General features: G+C 33.5%; 1 protein-coding gene across 7 annotated transcripts in view; it reads left to right on the top strand.

Moving 5' to 3' along the window:
• The first annotated feature begins 3,432 nt into the window (after positions 1 to 3,432).
• LOC137401522 (uncharacterized) overlaps positions 3,433 to 20,339 on the top strand; it is an 86,177-nt gene continuing 69,270 nt past the window's right edge. For all 7 annotated transcript variants that reach the window (XM_068087914.1, XM_068087912.1, XM_068087917.1 and 4 more), the window contains exon 1: positions 3,433 to 3,611. In XM_068087914.1, the coding sequence (XP_067944015.1) occupies positions 3,582 to 3,611 (30 nt within the window). In that variant the 5' untranslated portion in view covers positions 3,433 to 3,581. The remainder of the gene's footprint in view (positions 3,612 to 20,339) is intronic.

The following is a 20,339-nucleotide window of genomic DNA, read 5'->3' as shown; positions in this document are numbered from 1 at the left end:
GTTATAAATATCCTCGAGCTATTGTCCCTGTAAACAGTCATATCTGGGAACAAGGAACAGGCGCTTCTGAAACAACAAACAAAGTTATTCATACGATGAAAGAAAGCTAATTCCTGAAGATCTCATTGTTATATGCATTCACTAATGTTTATTTGTTATGCATAAATAATGATACTAGCGGCTGATCATTTATCTCGGGCTAAATCAATAGAACTACTGGCAAATATGCTGAGTGAGGTGTGTCATTACACTTTCATCTTTGTTGTTGCAAAAGTTTCACCTCATTTCTATATTTTGATTCTTTTATGTGTAATTTTTCATACGAACAATCATATATGTACATGTAATCATGAAAAACGGTGTCATGACTGGGTTTTGAACCCATGACTCTTACTGCTGTAAATCTTTGCTATAATAAGAGTCGTGTCTACCTGTTCAAATCCAGATTAATAGTTAGAAAAAAAGGTTGCTTGCAACAAGACTTGAACTTACACCTGTCAACTTCACAAGCTGATACCATAACTTCTGTGCCAATCAACTACCTTTCATGGGCCAACAATTATACTTGCGCACACATTCATTCTCTGTGCTGTCTTGAGACACATGATGATCTTTCATGGAACACGAGACAGTCAGGGTACTAGTAATAATAATTTTTTATTACATGTATTGCCATTTTCTGATTGAGTTAAAAACCATGAGCTTCTTCTTAAGGCATCATCTCTTTGATCAAGCACCATACTTCATGTACTCTTGAGCAAGCTTGTGCTCCCATAATCATTATGTGGAATGTACTTAGGACGTACATATGTGTAGCACTTACGGCAACCTCTCAGAATAAATTTACTTCTAATTAACTTCTGGGATAATTATTAAAATAAAACTTTATTTTATTGTCTTATCCACACATATAATACAACATTTATATGGTTGACAGTATTGAAATAATTGCGCTCACTCACTGAATCATGTATAGATGTTGCCATTGTTAAAAGATTTCATAAAAAACTGGAAACGAACTTTTTGATCTCTTTTGAGTCTGTGTTATTTCAGGGCGATAAACAGAACATATGCCTGTTCTTTCTGAAATATTAAAAAAAATTATTTGATTCTACAGACAGTCAGGACTACTAATAATATGTTTAAATAAAAATAATATTTGCCAAAAATCAAATCGTTCAACCGTGGTAGGGGAAGCAAAGCTAGTCTATCCCCATGGAACATGTCAGGATAAACAGTTTTTGATGCACTACGTTAAGCCTGCTCTAGTCTTTCTTTACATGTAAATAACAAGGTTGTGTGTCAAGAAAATGCACCATACAGCAGTAGAGACCTGATATGACGTGTATAAAATGTTTTCAAACCTTCTTACCTGAATTCAAATGTTTTATTACCTACTCATCTTTATTGCGTACTTGTGTGAAGTTGAGCTATAATATATATAACAGAACCTAGATTAACATTCAATAACCACAATAAGAAGCTTTATTATTTCAAGTGACTTCCACTTTGTATCTAAACCTTGCTGATATATGATTAAAGCTGTTGAGCTTTGAGGTCAATGCCTGATTTGAGCAAAATCAAATTGATTATACTTCAATCATCTGCTATAAAAGCATTCCATAGAATATGTTCTTAGACATCAGTTTACTAGTCTATCAATTCATGGGCTACTCTGCTCAATTTCCCTACTTATATCTAGGTAAACATAAAATATATTGTACAGGTGAGTAGATATAAATCCTCTGATATTTGAAGTCTTTTGAAACGTTGCTGTTTTGCAAGTGAAATCAAAAAGAATACGGTGTAATCTAAGACGCTAGTAACAATTAAAAATAAGCAGTCGAAACATATAAAACTAACAAAATATATAATTAAATTAGTTTAGAACTTAATTAGTTTAAGGTAAAGTATGTAACCTTAATCCAGGTTACCAGGAGTCGACTCTAATACTTACGCATGGCTATCCAGGTTACCTTGGAGTCGACTCTAATACTTACGCATGGCTTAAGTATTTCCCAGACTTTTAGATATTGCACATTGATATCCTCTTATGTACGTTCAATGATTTCTGCTATCTCATCTTAGCACATCTGTAGAGCCAAATATATATATCAAAAATATATAACAGATTTATTTTATTTATTATTTATTTATTTTATATATTTTATTTATTTTATATATTTTATTTATTTTATTTATATTTATTTTTACCAAATATATATATCAAATATATATATATCCAGTTTATGTGTCATTATTAAGTGAAGTTGAAAAAAAGATTAATTTTTGATCAAAAACATTTCATAATGGCAAACGGTAATTTTTTTCCCAGAATGAAAAGAGTCTGCACTGCTCATTGGTCAAATGAGTAAAAGAAATGAATGAAATCATCACTGAATGAAAACTTTGTGTATTTCATGTATAACAACTTCGTGTAATACAAATTCACACCGTTGATAATTAATAGTAATACGCTGAAAATAAGTTTTCGCTGAAACAACATTTTCAAATGTTTAACCTGAAACCAGAGTTTCAGGTTAAACCTGAAACTGTTTAAGGTTTAACCCGAACAAACCTTAGACAGTTAAGGTTTGTTTCAGGTTAACAAACTGAAACAACATTTTCAAATGTTTCAAGAAATATTGACAGCTTTACATTTCTCTGGTTGTTCAATGAAAGTATCACAATTTGTTCCCAGTTTAGCATTCTCTCACTTATTGCTGAACTAAATAGTTTGTATATAACTATTATATATACAAACTATTTAGTAGTTTGATAGGCATACACTAGTTATGCCTATCAAAAACAGCTATTTTGTGTAATTTATCAGTAAAATGGCTCCCAACTGGAGCAACAGTTTTTTGCATCAATTGTAACTTGCTAACATTTAAGGTCATTATATTATTTAAAGTTGTTAATGTCTCCTTAAGTAGGGAAAAAAATAATCAAAAAGAAAAATCATGCTATTAACTGGGCAAATGTAGCAGCAAAGCTGCAATTAAAACTGAGTTACGATTGTTTGAATTGCATTCTCTGTAACATCAATACGGGTAGGCTCTTTTGTCTTACATGTGTATATTAATATTTAGATTACTTGTTAAAGAAATGCATGAAAGTTTATATTTTCTATTTTCTAAGTTTCTGCTACACACAATTTATTTTCAAGTGCTTAGAGTATTTTTGGATAATCACGACTCACTGGAAATTAAGTTACCAATATTTCGAAGTTGTTTCCTCACCCGATAATTTAATATTAGAAAAGACAACTCTTAGAATTGCACACACATTTATTACAATGGAGCGAGATTTGACCAACTAGGGTGGAGTCAAAGAAATAAGAGAATTTAACCAATCAGATTGAAGGTCAGTATTTAGAGGTCATATTAGCGATGAACGTTTTATGATGTTCAACATCGCACCCTTGCTAGAATTGGCTTTGCGTATGTTATGAGTAGCAAATAATGCAAATAAAGATGCGTTGATTTACTAAATATCTTATCGGATTAGTAGATGGCAGTCATGAAATACTCAGAGATACACTCGTAAGAGCTGTAGTAAAATACTGTCGTTATAAGGCCATGGACGGTCAGCAACAGTTCTTGAAGCCAGTAAGTATAAGTTGTTTATTTTTGTTTTATTCAACTCTTACTGTTTTAAGGACTTGTCATTAATTATTACCAATTAATGTGGTTGCTTAATAATCGTTGGCAGTATTATTTTATGTCAATTATACCACGACCAACTGAGTAGAAGGCTTTGCAGACAGATATTCCCTACATGACACATGGAACACTATAAAGAAATGTCGCTAATACCAGTGAAAATACATTGTAGGAAAATAAAAAATAGAGGTTTACTGCTGGGAACATATTTATATATCGCCAACAAAATATATTTCGTTGATCCTCGCTAGTGGTTTTATTATAGCTAGAAGTAATAGTGAACTTTTCTTTTAAACCTTTTTCAAAACTTATTATCTAACATCCTCAAAAAGCTGTTTAATAATTGGAAAATATTTATTCCATATATGAATAAATATTTTCCAAGAATATTTAAGTGTGAAGAACGTCTACAACAGACAAATATTTCAGACTATATTTGTGGTAGAGGATTATAATAGTTTTTAGCATATTTCTTAGAAGCCTCGGAACAAGATAGCCTTGGACCATGGAGAATTGCATTGTATGAAACTTTTAAGATGCAAATTAAAGCAATAAAATGTAACTAACATTAAATAATTTTCAATAGGTTGCTGCAGAGCTAGGGTTGAAGAGTGTCATTAAAATGTGTAATTGGAGCCTGATAAATGTACTCAAAAATAACCATATTGGTAAATTAGTTATAAGATTTAATAAAATTCAAGAAAACTATGATTAGCTATAAAAGTACAGAATAGTGGAATTAGTGGAATAGAATTAGCTCATAGCCTACAGCGAGCCTCATAGATTAGAAACCGTAGCAATGGCAATGTTGATAGTAATAATAAATAATAATACCTAATATCAACTTATTAACAGTTTTATTACAGTTGAACATAGTTGTGTAAAATGTGGAAATCATCATATCTAACCATGTGTTGTTATTGGCTCTTTACAATTATATATTTATTTTAATCATTGATGTATAACACATATATTCTCACTTGAATTATTGGGCTAGAAATATAGATTTAGAACACAAGTTAGGCCTACACTCTTATTTATAAAAACTATAAAACATCTATGGGGAACTAAAACAATTAACTAAACTAAAATTAGCTATCTTTTATGGTTTTATCATCTTCTTCTTGAAACATTTAATAATCGTGAATAACGCGCCAATGAGTTATGGACTGCTCTTACAAGAGCCATTAGCCAGATCGGGCATGCTCTGGGGGAATAAAAGTTTTCTGAATAGCTTCTTGATCGAGCTGCTGTTTGCATCTCTCCCAGTATATGGTGGAGTTCTGTTAATGACTGACTCTCATACAACTAACTTTGTTGAACTCACTATGATCCGCAATATGTTGCTGATATGATGTGAAATTAAAAAATTAAGCAAATTAGGGCAGCCATTCTCTTAGAACTAAAAAACGTTATGTTTCTATTTTAGAATGTTTAAGACAACGCTCAACATATATTTTGCTGTAAAATTAGGTACAAAATGTTAAAAAAAACTTTAATCAATTTGGGAAGCCATTCATGATCGTGCAATGCTTAACAAGCCTTGAGAATATCAACACTTCCTAACAATCTGACACCGAACAACAATTAGTTAAAACAGTTTTATTATTAGTTGGACGAACAACTCCTTACACTCATACTCATATTACTCCTTTTGTCTCAGTGCCCTATCAGATGTGACTAATATTTGTGGCTCGCATCACATCTGTGTTTGGTACCTCCTCAGTTTCAACTCAAAACTTTTTTTTTATTTTCTTTTGCTTATTGGTTATGATACAATGATCAGATGCTATGATGTAGTGTTTTAGTAGTTGGACATAGTTATCTCTATCTCAAAATAACTAAGCAGCTAAACTTGAGGAAAGTGTATATGACTAATATGCCCTGAACCCACAGGTTTGTTTTGTTATTTTGGTCTCTGTTGGTATTAGATATGCAATATTTTGTAATTATGCAATGATTTGTAACTTTTTTATTAAACGACTTTTTCAATAATGTCTTGCGTTGACGTATATTCGACTAATAGATATCTGCAGAGTCATCTACTCTTTCTCTAATTTCAGTAAAATAAATGTAGAAACTAGTTTCCATTGCGTAGAGGGTAATTGACAATTATTGATGATATATTGACTCACTTACCAAATGGATACATAAAATTGCTCAAACATCGTTCACTGTATGTACATTTTGACCGCTCGTTTTATTTTGTTGGTGTGCATGTTTCAGACAAACTTACTTGACACATTGATTGCGATCTGTGATCTATTAATATTAGCTGCATTCTTATCGCTATACATGTATTTGTAAAGTAGCAAATCTTCAAATTTCAGTAAACATTATAGTCCAAAGGTTCTTTCAAATTTAATTTTAAGTATATTTAATTTTAAAAACAAAATTCAAGTAAAAAATTTAGTAATCTCAAGCTTTAATAAAAAAGGTTCTTTTGAAGAGTTATGAAATTATTGATACGTGCAGATGTGAGATAGCTCGTTGCATGGAGTGAATGTAAATAAAGTGGGAACACAACTCCAAGACCAAAAAATCTAGAGCATAGCAGTGGTGTAGGCAGTAACTCTCATTTCATTTTGATCATATTTTTCCTCCACGGCTGCTGGAAGGTTCAGATCTTTGAGATTTGATGACTTTTCTTCCTTAGACTTAGATATTGTTTAAAAGTTTGAAAGAAGTGTGGTGCATGACTGGGTAAGATTTGTAGTACTTAAACTGTAACAACGAGGGTGGAGTATTTTGAATCGCGAGTCTTGAGAAACTTCAGGCTGGACAGAGTTGTTAACAAGATAAGCCGTCACTTACGTAGGATTACGCTCCATTAAATGGAGCGTTCACTAAACCATTACCATGATTTCTTTCAAGCAAGACTTTATGATCTGCCGGCTCGGCTCAAACGAACTAGTTTATGATATTAGCTGAGAAAGTTCTCGTGTCCAGCGAGCTATGACAATAAAGCGATCGGTAGATTTTAAAGCTTTACTGCTGAAGCTTTCTAATGATTGGAAAGCTTTGCGACTAATGGATCATTATGGCTGCTTAGCAGTACTACAAAGCGCTCAGAAAGCTGCCATATAACAGTGTATTTATGAACAAATTCGCTGCTTAGCCGGTCTGCCAACTTTGACTGAATGGGGTTTTGTTCAGCTCTGCAGGTTTGGACACGATTAGTGTTGATGTATTTGGACACATTAGTATGGAGAGTAGATTTGCTCAGCGTGAGAACAAAAAATTCCTGTCTCACTTGTTAGGTCCGTCGGCTTATTTGAGTTGTATGTCCCTGTTAGGAAGAAAAATAGCTGGTCCTTCTGTTTTTCGAATGAAAATGAAGTTTTCTCGACACCCGTGATGATGTTTTCGTTCCCAAAGATGCGTTTATGGTGCATTCCCAATGACGCAAAGATGCGTTTATGGTCGTCATTAAGTTTATGAAAACTGAAAAGACACACGCTAAAGGCATGCTGACTCACCATGCCTATTGTTTATGGTGATAATAGCTCTGTCGTCATCTTGTAATACACTTCCTTGTATTTAAATTGAGCAGAGATCTGCTAGCTAGCCTATTATGAGATTTCACTGTGTCAACAAGAAGTATGAGATGCTTAGCTAAGACTGAGGGAGATAACTCTGATGTCCGCCTATTGAAACCTCCGGCTTAAGTAAATAGCTCCTAGCTTTAACAAACTTGATGTGGGAAAAATGGCAAAAGTTTCTCCTCAAAATTTACATAAATGAAGCATTGTGTAACTTGAGTGTTACGTGCAGAAAATCTTAAAGGTTGACTTGCAACAAAATTCACATTACAGTTATTTGATATCATAAGATTCACCATGTTTTACTCTGTTGTGTTGTAGGTGCAAAATATAGGGGAATGTGATTACAAGATCTTAAAAGCTAAAAAACGAACAGTTAATCGCAGCCACACGAGACCGCCGTAGTTTGGATTCGCTTTCCAAAACGGCTCAAACGGGACGTAGCTGTTACAGGATGGTTTCTGTTTACACTTTCATGCAACCTCATTCGTCGAAATATTTCACAAATGTACTTCACGCATTCAATAAAACCATGTCTATTGTTCTTACGCGTCTGTTTTATCGTCATTGTAATGCTGTCACTTCTAGCACTGATATCTTATAACTTACCATAAAAAATCGTTAAACTTTTTAACCTTAGCGCGAAGGAGTACATATCATTGTCTGATAATCATGACGAGCCTGTTGGTTACCTGTGATAGTCGAAAAGTGCTGCAAAAATTATTTGCGAAGTATTGGGTCACGTGATCAAATTACGACTTGACGATTGAATAATGCCGAAACAAAACTGTAAAGTAGCGAGCATCTATATTTAATACGGGGACTTCGATAAAACCCGAAGTGTTTGTCATAAACTAGTGCTACAATATGTTTTATAGTGAGCTTTTTATTGGCCTTTCAATACACGTGAGAACATCACGTGACAAGACGATAACCAAACTTTTAATGAATACGTAAGATAAATAAACAGATTCCAATCTACGGCGGCTTTTCGTTTTTGAGCTTTTAAGGGCTTGTAATCACATTTCCACGTATTTGGCACCTGCAACAAAGCAGAGTAAGACATGGTGAATCTTTTGATACCAAATAACTGTAATGTGAATTTTATTGCAAGTCAACCTTTAAGTTGATTCCTATCAGCTGATGGTCGGCAACATCTCGCGCAAAGTGCCTTTATCTGATCATAGCTTTTTATTGTGTTATTATGGGTGAACCTTATGTTTTCTATAGAGTAGATGTGTACTAGCTGCTAGCATATGCCATACCATAAACTAGAATTATTGATATACAGCGTTTGAATGCTTTCGGCTGGGTTCGGAATTGCTTCCGCCCCGAATCGTGGAAACTGTAAAATCTAAATGCATTTGACGCTATTTCGCTTCTCTAAATTCGTGCGAAGGCGTACGATGTGCGAGTACTCTTTGACATCATAAAAACGGTCAATGCTGATGGATCCGAATCGCTAATGAATGTATAATGCTCCTAATATTATAACAATGTATTTAAAAAAACTATATATATATATTAGAAAATAGAAACATTGGAATAACACCAAACAAGTAAACAAAAACAACCTTATTTTTCATTCCTAAATACAGAGCATTCTAAAAACACTGTCAGCAGTATAATACAAAAGCTTGTAATATATAAACACTGATCTCTAGAGTAGTTGAAAAAACGAGACATCTCAGTTGGATTATAATTACATGAACTCAAAGTAAATTCTCTACAGAGAATAACATAAAACTAACTGATGCAACTTCGTGTAGAGAATATTTTAACCTTCCTCTCTTCACTACACAGATGTAAATATTATTGTACAGATGTGAATATTATTGTACAGATGTGAATATTATTGTACAGATGTGAATATTATTGTACAGATGTGGATATCATTGTACAGATGTGAATATCATTGTACAGATGTGAATATTATTGTACAGATGTGAATATTTTTTGTACAGATGTGAATATTATTGTACAGGTGTGAATATTATTGTACAGGTGTAAATATTATTGTACAGATGTGAATATTATTGTACAGATGCGAATATTATTGTACAGATGTGAATATTATTGTACAGATGCGAATATTATTGTACAGTTAAGCTTGTTTACTATCAAACAACATACTGAAAGTATCAAAACATGGTATAAAGGCAATAAGATAGAAAGCTACAGGAAGTTTACCAGCCTTTTCTGTAGAAACTTAATGGGCTCTTCCATACAACAATAAAACAGGGGTATAAACTTGATTTAAAGTACGTTAACATGAAAAGTCATTAAGTAATAATAAAACATATATAACAGGATTTGAATGGTTGTTTGATTTCAGCTCATGTACAAGCCAGTGGCAGGCATATATAGGAGGTATACTTGTCGAAGTACTAACATAAATTATAACCTTGGGCTTATCAATAGTTCACCTTTATGAGTATCATTTTATTCAAGTCGATTGTTAGGCTAGGGTGGAGCTGGAAGTGCTATGGCCTGACATGTTCATTACTCTAACTTAACCAAATAGCTACTGTATAACATTGAGGAGATTAAACTAGGGGTAATGACAGGGTGGGTCTACCTGGCAGTTTAATTCTTCATAATCATAGCAGTTTGATTAATGGGCACTGTGGCCTAATACGTTACTACGGTAACCTAAAGGCTTCAGTTTTTCAAGGCTCAAATGATTCAAAACATTTGTTGTGATAAGCAAAGAAGGACAACTCCGATTAGAATGGTTAACTCGGATGAGATGAGGAGATCTGTCACTTCGCTCTCAGTCAATGCCCAACCAAACCCTTCCATCTCTCTCTGGACTGGTCCATTGTGTGGAAGTGATCATTCCTTGAGTTGTATCACAGGGCTCTGTACATCTTTCTAACGGTTGGCGCGTTTGTGTTGTACAGTTTTCCAAAGGTTTGCTCGTGGACTCTTATAAGACTTGGAGAATTGCAGTACAATTGCCTCTCAAATTATAGTGATGATCGAATAGATGATAGTAACAGAAGTGCATGTGAACAGCTGGTTGGATCAACTAGTATTTGCAGCGTAATTTCGTTGGCTAATATCTGATTTGTGATTGGAGGGCATCTTACGAAATGAAGTCGGCCATAATAAACACCCACCTACACATAATAGCTTATAGATTATAGCTCGGTCTATTGCACTAGATCCTCTATTATTACTAGAAGAAAGTGCACTCTACTGACAATCTACTTCTGCTATTAATTTTTGTGATATGAAACGGAGTATGCCAAGAGAACAAACTTTCTGGTCTCTTGGCTACAGCCCGAAAGGGAAGGCCAAGAGTCGCTTGCCCGTATGAGCCAGACAAAAAAAGGTTTGTGCTCCATTCGTTTTGCTAACTTCAAATTAGAAACCAGTGTTGTTAATGCCTGCATTGAAAGGTCTGTCTTGTGGTAGCTGGTGAAAATAATATAATTACAGTAATACCTTGGCATACGAACCTACTGAGTTCGCATGTCAGTTCACTCTTATCTCAAATCAATTTTTTCTACATAAAATAACTAACTACAATTTAATTACTTCTCACTTTAAAAAACACCTAAAACAGGGTATTACAATAAAAAACATGTTTTTAATTGGTTTAATACACTATCTATGCTCACAAAGTAACAAATACCTATATCTCCATCGTTTTTTTTTTGATGTCATCACCCTGTTTGCACATGCACTCGTCCATGAAAAAACCGTCAATTTTGTAGAAAACGATCGTCATTCTCTTGATTAATAGTGTTTTTTGGTGTTGTTTTGACACTAAAATAAAAAATTTGCAAACAAAAGCATTGTTTGCAATAATTAATTGCAGAAGCTTCGTGTTTTTAACGATAAAATGTGTCCATAAAGATGGCGGACAACGATAGAATGACGTCACGAAAAATGAAGGATTGATTATGATCTTTTATAAAATGAACATTATGTACAATACTGTGCGGAGGTCTTACCTTTGATACAGATAGTAGTGGCTAACGGAGATGGGAGAGAGACTTGATGGTAACACTTTCGGTACGCTACACACATTTATGACACAACGTAACATAAATTTTTTTTCATGTTTAAATCTTACACTAAGCTTAATTCTAATTTTGATTTCTTTTCATTTTCTTTTAAAAATTTTTCCTGCTTTTTGTCTTGCTTTCAGACACACTTTTACTTTTAGCCGGTCGTTGTAAGTCTCTTTTGATGCAACGCGAAAGACAGAGCGATGCTGTTCTCGCAAGCTGCCTCTCGCATACTCTGCCACCTAGTGGCATCATTGAAAAATGTCTCACATCTCAAATTTGTCTTGTCTTTAGGTAAAAAATAACTCCAAGTTTTTCTTGGAAGGTATTAATGTATTCAATTACGAGAAAAAACAAACTAATGTCAATGGTTTATGAAAGCTGTAATTTATATAGCATTATTATTTTAATTGTGCCCATCGCCGAACAAGATTTGACTTATTAATGACTTTGCGAGTGAACTGCTTGCTGGTACACCCTAATGCTCCATGTACCAACGATATGTCTTGGTTCTTCAGAGAAATATGCTGTAAACATGTTTATAGATTACTTCCACACCTTCAAATACGCTTCAAAATTTTAACATTCCAGGGTTGCAGTGTGGCATTACAACATATCTTCTGTTCTGCCTATTAGAGCAGACATGGCTGTTTGACATTTGGCATTTGCTAAAACTCTATTGGATGAATCCCATGCGGTTTATTTTGATGCATGTCCATGGTTAACTGCCAAAGGGTGGCTATGGAAATTACCTTGCGTCTCTTGAATACAGATAGGTATTAACTATGTGGCCGCACCCTTCCTTTGTCATCTGACTCACCTGTTGGCATCGCTGCGATCACCTGCAACTCCCAGCGATTGCCTTTATCTACTTGTCGTTGTCTGGTTATTCTTTAGCCAAGTTAAGAGAAATAGGCTAATATACAATGAAGCTATAAGATATGACATACATACATACATATATATATATATATATATATATATATATATATATATATACATATATATATATATATGTTTGTCACGATTAAATGGTTTATAGAGTTGTCCTATGCTACTTACCTATTTCGCTGTCGTACTGGTTAAGCTAATGAGTTTCACTAAGTTGAGGACATTTCGATTTTTTTGCCAATGTTTGATTTTGAGCTATAAAATTGACTGCGTTGTATATTAAAATTAAGAAAAACAACTTTTGGTTGATTGCTTAGCTGTGGCTATAGATATTTCTATCAAGCTAACAAAATAGTTCACGTGCTATGTGGATAGAGTTAGAGGTTAGACGTGAATGTGTCTAAACTTGCTAAAGGATTAAAAATGTATTCAAAAAGTTTCTTGTACTTATTACAGCAAAAAAGGCATTTGTATTCTGGCTACTTCATTGAATCTCTAAAATATTGAGATGCGTTGTCAACCGTATTGCTAGTTGATCAGTAATTTTTATCAATTTTTATAGTAATTAGTAATTTTTCATGGTCACACAGGCTACACTAAATCGCTCAAGGGTAGGTAACTCCAATCTGTTCAACTTTAACTATTGATAGCTACCAGCTTCTCACAGATTTCTGAAAGATTTGCCAAATTAAAAAAAAATTAATTTTTGATTATTCAATAGAAATACCGATACATTTGGTTTGATAAAATTGAAATGTGGAAATCTTATGTTGAGATGCTCATTTTAAGCAAAAGAAGTTTAATAAAAGTGGAAGGACTGCATAGGAAGCGTGAGTAAATTACATAGTTCTGTGTAGAACTCCTGTTGCCACTGTGTTTCTGTTAAAAAATAGTAAAATGACGTTGTTATAATATGGCTCACCAATTGATTATGTAAATCTTATGCTTGGAGCAGGTTAATCCAAGCATTGTAGAAAATCTGTTTCTTACAATAAAAATTTATTTGTATTTTTGCTTTAGTTTTGTGCCCTTGATAAGTTAGAATTGATCAAAGGTCAATCTGATTTTATTAGCCAATATCGTTCATTGATCAATGCAGCTCTTGTCAAATCTTGAAAACCCTGGATGACTGTATCAAACTGATTAGCGACTGGCCGACTTCTATTTGTTGATGCACTCGTTTGTTGATGTAACGTCTCTGAATGGAGACACTGTAATTATTTCTTAGCCTTTACCACTAACATCAGTAAACATTGCTGCATATACTCTCTCTTATCATGGGTGGAGTCCACAATATAACAATTCATATCAGTCAAAACTGCCAGATTGAGAGCTTGCCTCTAGGGTGAGTAAGTGAAGGCTTGATAAGATAGCCAGGATTATACACCGGATGGAGGAACAAGGGGCCATAAGAAGTTTGTGCTGTCAGAAACAGCTCGTGAAGCCAAGGCTACTGGTTATCATTTCGAATTATGGTTTCATGGATTATGGAATCTAATCGGAACATTTGAGAAACAAAATCCTAAAAGTATGCATTGCTGCAAAGGATTAGCATTACACTAAAGCAAGGAACTGCTTGTTTTGGGTTGTTCTATCAACCTTTGGCAACAAACACGGTACTTAATTTAATTAGCAAATAATAATTTGATAATAATAAATAGTATATTTTAATAATATAAAATAGTGCTAAAATGAAGTAATTTCTGGAAAGTTCTTGTTGTAATATACACAATTCATGACTATAATATAATGTCTTGATAGGGAGAGTCGAGAAGACAGCTTTTATCGGTATTTGCAATTGTTACAATTGATACCCCAGATTGAAAAGCATCTTGTAATATGATATTTAAAAAATTAATGACTTGAGAAATGTGATCATCTATATAGGCCTATATATATATAACAATCTCAAAGTTGTCGTTCGTCTATCCAGTTATAGCGACTAAAATATAGGAATAAAAAAGGCTCCTCGTACTGGATTTGAACTCACGAAGATTGTAACCGCAAGGTTGTAAACACACCCACCTAACCACAAGACTAACCGTTCTTACCATTCCCATCGCTGGTACCATATACTGTATATTATTTTCACGATTGCACATGCTAGATTATTGATTAATACAGAGCACCCTCGGGTTATGATGCTCCTGTTATGATATTTTTTTGAATAACTGTATGGAACACTACGCTTTTTCGTACTCACCGTAAAAGGACAAAGTTTTTTCGACTTTATTTTGCCATACAATTTCAACAAAAGTTTATCTCAAAATTCAAATGTCGTAGTCGGTGTACTGATTATGACAAAGTAACAAAAATGACAATATGCTATTTGCCGAAATTCCTTCCACAACGCCTGACAGAGATACGATGCTCGCTATCTCATTTCGCTAAAACAAAACCGAAAACAGATCAATGATAAAATTTTAGCCTAAAACAAAGTTGAACTTTGTTTTAGGCTCCTTTGTATATATATATAGGTTTTATTTCTCCCTTGTATATATATATAGGTTTTATTTCTCCTTTGTATATATATATAGGTTTTATTTCTCCTTTGTATATATATATAGGTTTTATTTCTCCTTTGTATATATATATAGGTTTTATTTCTCCTTTGTATATATATATAGGTTTTATTTCTCTTTTGTATATATATATAGGTTTTATTTCTCCTTTGTATATATATATATAGGTTTTATTTCTCCTTTGTATATATATATAGGTTTTATTTCTCCTTTGTATATATATATAACAAAGTTGAACTTTGTTTTGGGCTCCTTTGTATATATATATATAGGTTTTATTTCTCCTTTGTATATATATATAACAAAGTTGAACTTTGTTTTGGGCTCCTTTGTATATATATATAGGTTTTATTTCTCCTTTGTATATATATATAACAAAGTTGAACTTTGTTTTAGGCTCCTTTGTATATATATATAGGTTTTATTTCTCCTTTGTATATATATATATATAACAAAGTTGAACTTTGTTTTAGGCTCCTTTGTATATATATATAGGTTTTATTTCTCCTTTGTATATATATATATATATATATATATATAACAAAGTTGAACTTTGTTTTGGGCAAAAATAAATACTAATGCTTAGTTTTAATTATGTGTTTAGTAAGCTAAATTCATTTAAGTTAAATTCAATGTATTGATTATTTTTACCCCTAGTAATTGCATTAGATAATTAAAACTAGCAATTGCATTAGATAATTCCTAGAGTTTTCATATCACTCTATACAAAATTTTTGCCCTACAATGCCAACACTAAAATGAATTGAAATCATAATTGTATACCAAATAATTTTTCATTGTAATCATAGCAAAACAGACTTTATTTAGCCAAATGATACTTGCCAATTATTTCACGTTTACATTTAAACACCTTTGCAGTTGTTTTATTTTTTCTCTTAATTTATTTGAACTGCACAAAACACTCTTCTAATGATATGAAGCTTGAAATTTAGAATGGTAACTGTTGTTATATGATAAATTGAAATAAATTTTAATTTATTTCAATTTAAGACTGTGCAAAGACTTATTACCGGGGCAATGCCGGACATTCACCTAGTATATATATAATACTAGCTATGCCACCCGGCGTTGCCCGGGTAATAAAAACGTCTTTGGACAGAAAATTGATTTGTATTTAACATATATAACAACATTTGCCATTCTAACTTCCAAACTACATATCATGAGAAAAGTGTTTTGTCCTATAAACAATGAGAAGTAGTGAAAGTTGTTCGCTATTAGCCAGTTTAATAGTGTGAGAGAACAGCTTCTCGTGACGTTATGCTATGACCTGCATCATACGCAAAGCAATTAGGTATTTGCTCTCATATAATGACTTACAGTATATTGGCAAACTAGCAATTTGATTTCTGTAGTCTCGTGGGTAAGGTGACAGGGCCCGAGATCAAATCTTCGGTACAGAATATTTATTCCAAGATTTTAAGATCTATAGCTGGACAATCAATCCTACAAATGACAAACTTTGAGAATTATATATATATATATACATATATTATATATATACACTAGTTATATATATTCATCTAGTATATAATCTAATATATACATATATATGATATCGTGTTAAAAAATATCGCCATCATAAACCGCATTGACGCATGACACAGCAATAATGTCACTTATCAATGGAAACCGGAAACTACTATTTCCAAAAAAAAAGAATTTGTTTGGATATAAATGTTCAGAGTAAAACTTAAAAAGTACTGTATATCCCGGTTTATAAGCTAATTCTATAATGCAAAAGAGTTACCAAACTAAAGGGCTTAACTGCACGTAACTCTGATTGAAAGCAAATGAAACGACATGCAAACTTAATTTCAACAAATACAACTCAGACCGTTCTAAGCACGCGGCTTGTAGCTTTTTCCTTACAGTTTCTTTTACACAGTAGTGATGGCGCTTCCAGTTGCATTTAAAGATTCACTGAAAAAGAAATGCAACAGAACCAGTGCATTTAGCCTTTTTCTTTCCAGATTTTGTTCTCACGGTAAGGGTGTACACACTCACGCGAAGCAGCGCTTGTTTGCTAGTAGTACGCTACAACGGCAATAGCAGTCTGTGGCGGGTTGGTCCTCCCCATGATGAGTTTTACTCGCTTGGTATGCAATTGCATCAGTAATATCGCTAATACAGTTTAAAAGATTTTACCAAAGAAATGTTTGATTTTACCCATAAAAGGATATGAGTGTTTTACATCGCTTCTTCAATAATGGTTACCACTATCATTAACTCTTTTGCTACTGAATAAAATTTTTACAGAACCAATTAAATATTCGGTAAAACCAAATATTTGACAGGGTTTATATAAGTTGTCATAACATTTGATCAAAATAATTAGCAGAAAATTTTACATCATCTAATGCCATAAACAGCCACAAATCTGTTTAGACATTTTTTCTCCTTCAAGCTATCATGGTGGACAAACTAAGCATGTTCCGATTGGGACGAGTTACCACTATTACTATAGCTTTCGGCATTATTACTGTTAAAAATAAATACTCGCTGTCACTACTAATATTGCCTAATAGATAATCATTGGAAGTCCATTGATATACAATTTGTGAAACCTATGTAGCTACAATGCGTCTGATCATCGCGGAACAAGTAATAGCTACATGTATAAAGAAGTGTTTTTGCAGAGCGAAACTAAGGATAGCGTGAGATGGAAACATGTTTTTCATTGGGTCAATACAAACAGATGATTGTTTCCTTTCGATTAAGCAGAGACACGATAGGCTAATTTAACTACTTGTCAATCACTCTTTCCGCAATATTTTGTTTAGATAAAGATTTACAGGGTTGGCTTACTGTATATGCAAAATCTTATAAATTTTCTAATTTCATGGCTGTGTTTCTTGGGTCGGCTTTTATGCGAGATAGACTTATATGTGGAGACACGTGGTAATTTATTACAAGTGGTATGACAACTCCTAAGTCTCAATCGATAAACTGAAAACTGCCGAAACCGAATATAACAGTGATGTTAATAAGATGAATCAATGTTAAATGATGAAGTGCAGTAGGGATGTCAAGACCTTACGCGTTACAATAACAGCCGTAATGAATGTGCCAACTTTCACACACTCCATCATTTTTTTTGACGTTATCACCCTGTTTGCACATGCGCGCGTCTACGAAAACGTCACCATCTTTGTAGAAAACGATCGTCATTCCCTTGATTAACAGTATTTTTCGGTGTTGTTTTGATACTAAAATAAAAAAATTGCAAACAAAAGCATTGTTTGCAATAATTAATTGCAGAAACTTCATGTTTTTAACGATAAAAGTTGTCCATAAAGATGGCAGACAACATAGAATGACGTTACGTAAAAACGAAGGATTGCAATATTCTACACATGCAATTAATAAGACAAATAAAATGTTCGCCAATATGGGGTTTACCTGTAACATTCGGCCTATAGGACTAATGCTCCTACAAACTGAGCTAATCGGCCACCTTCACTTCAACAAATTGAACTAATTTAATGGGTATTTTAAGCGAAGTAGACTTTCAGCTAGTGAGAATGATAAAAAATGGGATCATACTAGTGTTTTTGGGTACTGATAGTTATTTAGGTATTATATGTACAAGTACCCTGGTAGTGTAGTGTGACATGAGAGGTCATCAGGTGTAATAGTTGAGTACACAATTATTCCATCAATGTGGAAGGTGAATGTTGTGGGTTCTAATCTCATACGTTGCAATCTTTTTCTCCAATTCTCAATTGTGGCTTCAGACGGATGTGGGTCTTATTATAGTAAAGATTAGTATCCTCGCAGTTTAGTGTGAGAGATCGTAATATCCTAACTGATAACTGTACAAATATTCCCAGATATGTAAGAGTATTCGAGTGTCACAGTTGGTGGTGCATGGCCGCACTACCAACTGTGTAATGTACATGAAAGTTAAATATCTATATTAGGTAATCCTTTTTCCTAATGCTCTTAGTAGCCTATAGCTTTGGACAGAGGGACACGGCTCTCATTATAGTAAAGATTATAGTAAAGCTTAATAATTACATCTGTTAGTTGAAAGGGTTAATATTGTTTGTTGTTAGTTTGAGCTCTGATCAGTTAATAATGGGTAGGCTGCAGGCAAAATAAAACCTTAAGTTTTTGTTCAAAAATGAAGTAGTGCTGGGGACTTTATTATGTGAAGGGTTATAGATCAGTGGTATAATTACTATAACTTGCAGTGTGTTAAGGAAGAGGCGTGAGGGTTTTACTGCATACAGGGATATGCATAATGTTAATAGTAATGGCTGTGTAGCCATGCATCCTTATCCGCTATCTATGAATCACCTTAGGTTTGTATCCACGTCCTCCTTCCACCTCCGCTTACGTTCTAGTTAAAATCTCTCTTAGCGTTTGGAATTCTCTGCTTTCATACATGTATATCTACTGACAATTTTACAGGGTAACAATAGAACAATGGCTATTTTTAATTATATATAAGTCGAACAATTTTTCATCACTTGTTTAATTTTGGCCCAAGCAGTAATGCTTTGAGATACGAGCTTAATGCGTTCTAGGATTGAGTTTTTATGTCAACTCACTTGTATCTCAAATCAATTTTTCCTATGCAAAATAACTAAATACTAATTAATCCATTCCCACCCTCTAAAACAGGATATGGTTATCGAAAGTGTGTCTTAATTCTTCTAATTCACCACCTATGCTCACAAACTAACAAATACTAATTAGTGGTTATGATCTGCAATAAAATATAACATTATTATGTACAGTACCGTATGGAGTTCTCACCTTCAAAACAGATGGTTGTGGCTAATGGCGTTGTGAAAGAGACTTGATGGCAACGGGTTCGGTATACTAAATTTGTGCGATGTTATGTAACATAACATAAACAGTAAATTTAACGAAATGAATTCAGCTTACTATTCTTATACTAAAAAAAGATTTAATCTTACACTCAACGTAATTCTCATTTGGTTTTTATTTTATACTTTTTTTCTTACTTGGCTCTCTTTGCCTCGCTTTTTGACTTGTCTTCACTTTTGGCCGGCCTTTGTAAATCCCCTTTGATCAGACGAGAAAGACCGAGCGATGTAATTCTCATAAGAGGCCTATCGCATACTCGGTACCTAGCCGCTACAACGGGAACCACCTCGTATGCTTGTATCTTAAATTTGTCTCATATCTCAGGACAAAAATTTGCTCGGAACTTTCCTCGTATCTCACATTTCTCATATATTGGGACACAATGTTGAGGCTGAACACTTCAGTGTTCAAGTGTTCAAAGGCTGAACACTTGAAAATAATTACACTTGCGCTCTACATGTATATCTAAAAGTGAAGTGGCTTAAACTCCTCTAATGTAAACAGAAAAATTGCCATTGATGCAGCAAACAAGGTTTCCAACAAGTAGTAGGAATTTCTGAAACTATCTCAGATATGGTCAGAGGCTGAAGTGTTTTTAACATATGGATGGTTCAGAGCAAGGCAGTTGAAATCCTAGGCTGTGGTTTCCCTTCTCAAGTAGTGAACTTCAACTTTCTGTATTAACTAATGTACCTATAACAGACAACTCCCTGTTATTAAATTTTAAAAATAAAGACCCACATTAGTAAAAAACCCGATAGTAAATTTACTAGACTGCAGTATTTTAGCCATTATTTTTTAGAGTTGTCCCCCTTATTGCTTACACAGCGCTATGCTCTC

This window comes from Watersipora subatra, chromosome 8 (genome assembly GCF_963576615.1).
Source record: "Watersipora subatra chromosome 8, tzWatSuba1.1, whole genome shotgun sequence".
In the NCBI taxonomy this organism is placed as follows: Eukaryota; Metazoa; Bryozoa; class Gymnolaemata; order Cheilostomatida; family Watersiporidae; genus Watersipora; species Watersipora subatra.
The sequence above is the reverse complement of the archived record's forward strand: the minus strand, read 5'-3'. Positions and strand labels throughout refer to the sequence as shown.